Genomic DNA, 9,054 nt, shown 5'->3' with positions numbered 1-9,054 from the left:
TCATCATAAGTCCATCTTCCTCCTGCACTTAGCCATTTTCAGAAATTATTCTTGACCGAGAAACTTAGCTTCACGGGGCCTTGACTGAGCTACGCACTGCATAGTCTTAGCCCTCAATTATGTAACCTTGTTGATTGGAACTGCGCAGTGCGCAGTCACTATCCTCCAGGGCAGTTGCACTGCACAATTCCAAAATTCAACAACCTTCTTGTTGGCTTGTTGGGGCCTGACCCAGGTTCGGAGTTAATTAGCCAAACAAATCCATGTACTACTGGCCCTTTCAGCAATAGTTCGCGGAGCGCGGACTGAGGTCTCACCCGAAGCAGTATGGGGGGATGGTGGAACTAGGTTTCCACACCCTTGAGATGTTTGAGGGGTTGATTTAGTCCAATTGTGAATCCGTTCGCACAGGTTACTTCACGCTATTTTCCGGCCTGTGAGGCCTTCGCGACCCTGTTATATTCATCTTTGCGTAGCCCTAACCAAGGGTTGTGGGGTTTTCGCGCTGCTAGAGCATCGATCTGCGCTATTTCCCCAAGTCACTCCGCAGATCTTACTTATCTTCTTATAACAGTTAGTTATCTTCACGTAAACAGATACCTTATATTATATTCACTTATCCAGCACATTCATCTAAGTTCGCGCAGCAAATAAATAGTAAACTTGCAATTCATACCAATTATACTTAAATGCATAAAACAGCAAAAGACACACAAAAATATTGTAAAACTTCTCTTTATTAATGCTTTGACCGGTTACAGACTCGACTTGCCCTGCGCACTCAGCTGCAGGGGTCCACGCACTTAGCTGCGAACTACTAGGCCTCTGTGCACTCAGCTGCAGAGCCTTCTTCTACTCTACAGCCCAAAGACATGACCCTACACTTCGACTCAATGCTTCCTTATTAGATCTCTGATTGATTCCTCAAATGATGATGTCTTTACGCTTAGAGCCTCGCTCTATTTATATAGTCCCATGGTCCACAGACCATGGGTAGATCTCTCAAACTGACAATACATTACAAAAATGAGGGAGGACAACCCTCTGACTCATTTACCATCTTCGCGCTCCACACCCACAAATCACAGAGTCTTTACATCGAACTTAGTCAAAACTTGGGCTTTAAGCCCCAAAACTGGCCTTGGGGGGATCCCACGCCCAACAACCATCTGTTGGCTTGTTGGGGCCTCACCCAGGTTCAGATTTAATTAGCCAAACAAATCCCTGTACTACTGGCCCTTTTAGCAATAGTCCGTGGAGCGCAGACTGAGGTCTCACTCGAAGCAGTATGGGGAGATGCTGGAACCAGGTATCCGCACCCTTGAGATGTTTGAGGGGTTGATTTAGTCCAAATGTGAATCCCTTCGCGCGGGTTACGTCGCACACTTTTCCTGCCTACGAGACCTTCGCGGCCCTGTTATATTTGTCTTCGCACAACCCTAACCAGGGGTTGTGGGGCTTTCGCGCTGCTAGAGCAGCGATCTGCGCTATTTCCCCAAGTCACACCGCAGATCTTACTTATCTTCTTATAGCAATTAGTTATCTTCGCGTAAAAAAATGCCTTATATTATATTCACTTATCCAGCACATTCATCTAAGTTCGTGCAGCAAATAAACAGTAAACTTGCAATTCATTCCAAATATACTTAAATGCATAAAACAGGGAAAGACACACAGAAATATTTTAAAACTTCTCTTTATTAATGCTTCGATTGGTTACAGACTCGACCTACTCTGTGCACTCAGCTGCAAGGGTCCACGCACTCAATTGTGGACTACTAGGCCTCTGCGCACTTAGTTGCAGAGCCTTCTCCTACTCTACGACCCAAAGACACAACCCTACACTTCGACTCAATGCTTCCTTATTAGATCTCCCATTGATTCCTCAAATGATGATGTATTTATGCTTAGAGCCTCACTCTATTTATACAATCCCATGGTCCGCGAACCATGGGTAGATCTCTCAAACCAACATTACATTACAAAAATGAGGGTGGACAACCCTCTGACTCATTTACCATATTCACGCTTTGCGCCCACAAATCGCGGAGTCTTTACATCGGACTTAGTCAAAATTTGCCTTGGGGGGATCCCACGCCCAACACTTCCTTGACTCCAAGAATTGCAAAGTAGTTCCTTCCAATCTAGCTTGAACTACGCATTTTTCACTTTCAATCCTCAATATTTTCCCTTACCCATTGGAATCCCGCAATGCATAGAGATCCCAACCTCCCTTACCCTAGGTGTCCTCAGTGTCTTACCTCAGCCGAAGCTCATTGTCCTCAAGATTTGCACAGTTTTGGCTTTTAGGCGTCTCTGTTTCCCAATCCTCCCTACCTTTGAAAACTGCCCAGAACATACCTCCCTTGGCCTCACCTTGCACCAGCCACTACTGTCTTGAACTGCGCAATCATGTCTCCCAGTGGCCATTGCACAAGTTTTCTCCTTGGTGAGGCTTGTGCTCAAAAGTTCCTCAATCAAGCCTGAGCTGCACTCTACATAGTCTCATTGATCAATCTCTCTCCTTGCCAATTGAAACTACACAATGCGCAACCATTAAGCCCTTTTTCCTAGCATGTGAGTTGTCCCAAGCTCAGTCCACGGATGATAATGCACCATCATAGAGTAGGGAGTTTTCAGATTGATGTCGTCCCGTCATGAGTGAATTGCAGGAATAAGTACACTCTCAAGTCATGGTGAGATGATTGTAAGGACCCATCTTAAATTAATGGGGACATAGAGATATTAGCATGCACATGAGACATGCATATGATAGCTACATATGCATGCATCGCCTGCACTGCACTAGTATATATTAGTTAATATTAAAAAAAAAGTTTGTATTTAGGTAACGAATTAACTATTGAAATGAACACCCAACTTACAAGAATATAGTAGGGTATATGATATATGTACCACCACTGAGGTGAGACGAAGGATGGAGTACGGACGAACTAGGGTTTGCAAGGGCTATGGTTAGGTCTTCCTGGACCCTGCAGACCGTGCATGAACCACCTTCCCGTCTCCGTTCCGCTCTCCGCTGTGACTGTTTACCCTAACCGCTCCGCCGTTTCACCTGCTGGTAACTTCATGGTGATCTGAGCCCACATCACGACTAACGGCGTAACTGCGACGGAACATCCTCTACTGCTCGGGACGGCCTCACAACTGTCGTTTTCCCCCAGCTACTTTCCGTTTCGAGGTGTCTGCAGATCCTAGGTGCAGCTGGCAATGGAAGACATTGAAGCCGTCGATTACTCTGCGGACCCATTGGAAGGGGTCTCCATTTGGCGCACCCCCCTTGACGCATCTGGAGGTATGTACAGCTCGGATTATTCTGCTCCATTTCCGCCGTTTCCGTTCTCTGAACCGCATTCAGTTCCTCCTGTTATTCTCCCGGACGAACCGCCTTCCTGGCCCGCTCTTACCACTCCCCCGCACTCTCCGGCTAATCTAGGGTTTGTTTCGGGCGGTATCATCCCTAACCCTGGTTCTTTTCCCCTGGTTTCCAACTCTATCCCCCTTCATTACCACAACCCTTCCCTCCCAGGACCTTCCATTGGCATCCCTGTCTCTTTCGAGATCTCGCCTGGCAGTTTTACCGTTGTTCCTCCTCTCACTGGAGCACCTTCGACTTCTGACCCTCTTGGTCACCCCCTTTCGACTGGGCACCCGAATTTACAGTCGGAGAACCCAACTCTGCCTACTCATCCCCTTCGTCATCCCCCCCCCAGGGGCCCTAAGCGGAAATATAAGTGTTTTAAGTCCAGGGAGGAGGACGTATTTCTCCGGTTAGAAGAAGACATTCGTTGGGGTGAGACCATGGATTTTGCGGACCGTGTCTTGGTCGGTCGCATCCGTGGCCGTAGTTACTCGGCTGCACGATTGAAGCAGTGGGCAGCGGATGTTTGGGGTCACCATCTGGTTGATATCCCATTTGTGCAGACCTTCGTGCGGGGATGGTTCGCACTCCGATTCGCGCGTGCAGACCATACTAACTGGGTACTCTCATCATACTGGCATTTTGACCATGCACCGGTGCTCCTGAAAAGATGGACTCCTCTCTTCGACCCTGAGACGGAGCAAATTGGCATTGGACCAGTATGGATTCGGCTACCTGGTCTACCACTCCAGTACTGGTCAGAGGACATCTTTAAGAGGATTGGGAATGCTATCGGTGTTTATATGGGATATGATAAATCCTATCTGCAGACTGGAATGATGGCATACGCCAGGATTCTCATTAATCTGGACACGAGAGGGGGCCTTCTGGAACACATTACGATCCAATGGAGGGATACTGAACGCAGGCAGATCATCGACTATGAAGGAGTCCCATATAGATGTCGCCGATGCCACAAGGTGGGCCACCTATACAGAGACTGCCCACTTCTCCAGAAATCTGGTACATTCGGCTTTGAAGATGCAGCTCCTCAGCCGCGGGACACCCAACCTGAGAACCAGCCTGATCAGAACACTGAGGCACCGGTACCCCCTCCGATCGTGGAAGAACCTGAGAAAGCTGGAACTGATGGAGATGCTGGGGTACCCTCTGATCCGCAGCCGGTCCCGTCTGATCCGCAGACGTCCATTGGACATGAGGATCTGACGTTTTCGGGTAAGTCACCTTACTTTTCTCTGTCCAATCCTACTTCATGTATGACTTTGGGCATATCTTCTCATTTATCTGCACCTGCATCCGGCATTTCATTATATCCTTCTTCTCCACATGCGCCCCATCCCATACATAATCACTCGCATTCCTCTCTCTCTTGCACCATTCCACAGCCCTCACCGGTGGCTCCTCCATCCAGAATCTCTTCGTCGCTGGCCTCCCCCTCTCGTATCACATCTCCATCTCCGCCCCGCTACTCCCTCCGGCCCCGCTCTAAAGACCGAGGACCTGATGCTGTTGGATTTGATCTCAGTCAAACTCCATTTCATAAGGCCTCCAGGGGCAGACCCTCCCGTATATCCAAGGCTAGACACACTGCTGACTCTGAGGTCGCCCTGGGGCGACAGCAAACCATCATTCGGGCCCTTAGAGCAAGGAACGGCCCTGTTCCCATTCCCTAATGAAAATTTTGTCTTTCAACTGCCGGGGGTTTGCTAGTTCAACCAAAAAACTAGCCCTCAGGAGACTTCTCCTTACAGCACAGATGGACTTCGTTTTCCTTCAAGAGACTCTATGTCATGCTGACCCCCTCATTCGAACTCTCTCTGGCTGGCTTCCTTCCTGGACCTTCCATGCTTTGGATGCGTCTGGGAGATCAGGGGGTTTGGCAATTGGGGTCAATAATAAAGTTATGGAGATCAAGAACACTTTTGGAGGGAGAGGGTTTATTGGAATGGACATCTGCACTCATACAGCTGTTAATGACATCAGGATAATCAATGTATACGGTCCCTGTTCTGACCGAGCTAATTATTGGAGTAACCTTCTTACTTCGGAGCTGTTTCAGGCAGACAACATTATACTTGGAGGGGATCTTAACTTCTCTATTGGTTATAGTGAATCATGGGGACACTCTGCTCAAATCGACTCTCTTTCCGATACTATTTCCAGCTTACTGGAGGACCATCACTGGTTTGACATACCGTCTGCCAAGCTCCAATTCACATGGACCAATAACAGGAGTGGTGATCAGAGCCTTGCTAGGCGGCTAGATAGATTCCTCATTAAGGAAGCCCTAGTCAATGTACTTCCTAGAGTCCGGCAATGGGTTGGCACAGGGGGCATATCTGATCACCGTCCTATCTTCTTAGAAGCTGAAGATATTGCCCACAAGATTAAGAGCCCCTATAAGTTCAATGCAGCTTGGCTACAAGATCCCTCATTTATACAACTGGTGCATAACTTTTGGCGAACCAATGCTATCAGAGATGATGAGGATATCTCAGAGGGATTCGTGAGGAAACTCAAGGAACTTAAGCAACTCACCAAGAATTGGGCTCACCACAAGCGAATTCAGGATAATTTAATTCTCAGGGAAGCTGAAAAGGTCATTGCTGAATTTGAGGAATCCTCTGATGGGACTTACCCCTCAGCGGCTTGTAAGGAGAATTACATTGCCCTGATTGCTAAGCGCTCTCAAATTCTGAAAGAAAGAGAAGAAGGATGGAGACTCAGAAGCAGAGCTATATGGCTCACTGAAGGAGATGCAAACACTAAATTTTATCATAAGTTTGCAAATGGGCGTAAAGTAATCAATACTATCTGGGAACTAAGGAATGCTCAGGGGACCCTATCACTTCACAACGGAACCTGACCAGATTAGCCACCGAACATTTCAAAGGCATCTATAGAGCACCTGCACAGGCAAATATCATGGAAATTATGAGAGTGGCCGAACTTTTTCCCAGATACATCGAGCAGGAAGATGCAGATGAACTGCAGAAGGAAGTGACGATGGCAGAATTAGAAGCTACATTGAAATGGTTCAAGAAAGACAAGAGTCCTGGACCTGACGGATGGACCATAGAATTCTATCTTGCATTCTTTGATCTCATGGGCCAAGACCTCCTGAATGTAGTTGAAGATAGCAGAAAAAGAGGTCGCATTTCCTCTGCCATTAAATCTACCTTCATAGCTCTTATTCCCAAGTCAAACGCCCCTTGCACTTTCGATGACTTCCGGCCTATATCACTCTGCAATTGCCTTTACAAGATCATTGCTAAAACCATTGCCAACCGGCTCAAGCCTATACTTTCTCAGCACATCTCTGCAGAACAGTTTGCATTCCTTCACCATCGCCAGATCCATGAGGCCATAGCTTCCGCTCAAGAACTGCTGCATACCATGCATATCAAAAAACAGAAAGGTATGATCCTTAAGGTTGATCTTTCCAAAGCATTTGATCGTACCAATTGGCTTTATCTGAGGCTGCTTCTTACTCATCTGGGCTTCCCCTATGAGTTCATCAAATGGACCATGAGCTGCATCACAGATGTCTCTTACAGTGTACTTCTGAATGGGGAAGCCTCCTCCTTCTTTACTTCTGAGAGAGGACTTAGACAGGGTTGCCCTCTCTCCCCCCTGTTGTTTTTACTCATCATGGAAGGGCTGAGTAGAATACTTTCTTCTGCTCGTGATAGACATATACTTACTGGAATCAAGATTACAGATCATCTCATCCTCACACACCTTCTTTTTGTTGACGATATCCTTATCTTTCTTAATGGAGGCATTGGAGACTCTACCACCCTCCATAACTCATTTCATCTTTTTCAACTTGCTACTGGAATGATGATCAATGTACAGAAATCCTCCATCACCTCATATGGATGCTCTGTCAATGAAATTGCTTTTGCAAATCAGCGATTTCCTTATAATAACCTGACTCTGGCAGATGGTATTAAATATCTTGGCTTCCGATTGAAGCCTAATGGTTACAGGATCGCTGACTGGTTGTGGCTGATTGCCAAAGTGGAAAAGAGATTACAAGTTTGGTATCACCGTTATCTTTCCCGTGCAGGCAGGCTCATTCTTATCAAGGCAGTGATTGAGGCCACTCCAGTTTACTGGATGGCCCTGACTTGGATACCGAAGGGTATTCTCAACAGATTACAGCATATTTGTAGCAGGTTTCTTTGGAAGGGTCACCAGCCGGGTAGGATATTTGCATGGGTGAAATGGGACACTATTGCAAGACCTAAGCACTGGGGGGGATGGGGAATCAAGCGACTTGACCTCTTCTCTAGAGCTCTGGCTGCCAAACTTGGTTGGCAGCTACTCACCTCAGAAAGTCTATGGACCAAAGTTGCAAGCGCAAAATACATATGGCCTATGAATGTGATGGACTGGATATGTAGTGAACGAAGAGTGCATCATAACATATCTTCCATCTGGAAAGCTGTCATTGGTACCCTACCTTTACTCCGAGATAGTTTAACTTGGCGCATCAAGGCTGGAAATGCTGTTCGTATTGGCCTGGATCCCTGGGTTGGATGTGGAAATACTCACAGACTCTCTGCAGGCATCATCCAACACCTTAATGACAGGGGCATCACTCACATCATGCACATTGGGGATCAGGCCAACTCATCATTTCTTCATCAAGCTTGGACCAGTGCACAAGCACTTGACATTCCGGCGCAATGGCATGATGAATGGACTGTATTTACGGATGCACTATCACAAGCCCATATCAGACTTACAGATGGCCCCGACGAAATCATTTGGGCTTTTTCTAAACATGGATATTATACCCCGAAACTCGGCTATTTAAAGCTCATGGAGACTCACTTACCTCCCGTCATTCAGCCAACTTGGAGGTCATTATGGAAGCTCAAGTCTGCCCCGCGTTCTAGACTGCTCTTGTGGAATATCATCTTCGACAAAGTACCCACAGGCACCAATTTGATGAAGCGCTCCTTCCACGGCCCATTCCGGTGCCACCTCTGCCACCAGGACGAAGAAAGCACATTACATCTATTTCTGACCTGCAGGATTACTGTTCGCTTTTGGAATGACCTCATCTCTCATTTCTCGCATCTGAAACATTGGCATGGAAGCAGTATCATGGAAGCATGGGAAAACTGGAATACCGAACATTCGGGGAAAGCTATTAATTTACCGCCTCTTGCTTGCTGGGCTATCTGGATTGCCCGAAACCAGGCCATATTCAACCTGAAGGTCCCTCACTGGCAAACTATCCTTCTTCATACCATTGCAGAGTATAACTTAATCCCGAATGAAGAACATACTGGTCCTATCCGCATAATGAGACAACTGGACATTGACAAATCAAAACCTTGGGGTTTTTTTGATGGTTCAGCGCAGGAGGTGGGGTGTGGGGGAGGAGCTATTCTTCACCTTAATGAATCACACAACTATAAGATACAAATCAATATTGGCAGAGGAACCAATAACTTCTCTGAACTATGCACTGCAAAACACCTCATTCATTTTGCCATTCTTAAAAACTGTAGACATCTCCAGTTATTTGGTGATTCCAAAATTGTATGCAATTGGCTGTCTGGTGCATCACATTGTCATGCATTTACATTAAGGCACATTCTTGATGAGGCAAAGAGGCTGATAACTTCTTTTGA

At 46.7% G+C, this 9,054-nt stretch overlaps 2 protein-coding genes across 2 annotated transcripts in view; both read left to right on the top strand.

Annotated features, from left to right (window-relative positions):
* Positions 1 to 5,159: 5,159 nt before the first annotated feature.
* LOC149177922 (uncharacterized) lies at positions 5,160 to 6,269 on the top strand. The gene has a single exon (XM_089421922.1). It carries the CDS (start codon positions 5,160 to 5,162, stop codon positions 6,267 to 6,269), a length of 1,110 nt encoding a protein of 369 aa, XP_089278048.1.
* A 59-nt stretch (positions 6,270 to 6,328) lies between these two features.
* Positions 6,329 to 9,054, top strand: part of LOC149177921 (uncharacterized) — a 33,185-nt gene continuing 30,459 nt past the window's right edge. The window contains exon 1 of the mRNA XM_089421921.1: positions 6,329 to 8,981. Coding sequence (XP_089278047.1) covers positions 6,329 to 8,981 — 2,653 coding nt within the window. The remainder of the gene's footprint in view (positions 8,982 to 9,054) is intronic.

Source organism: Pinus tabuliformis, chromosome 4_1, assembly GCF_031772625.1.
Source record: "Pinus tabuliformis cultivar Carrire ecotype Pingquan chromosome 4_1, CPIR1, whole genome shotgun sequence".
NCBI lineage: Eukaryota > Viridiplantae > Streptophyta > Pinopsida > Pinales > Pinaceae > Pinus > Pinus tabuliformis.
Note: the sequence above shows the minus strand (reverse complement) of the source record. Positions and strands in the feature narration are given on the sequence as shown.

Coding starts and splice junctions, on each gene's coding strand:
- LOC149177922 (XM_089421922.1), top strand. CDS start 5,160: ATGGACTTCGTTTTCCTTCAAGAGACTCTATGTCATGCTGACCCCCTC.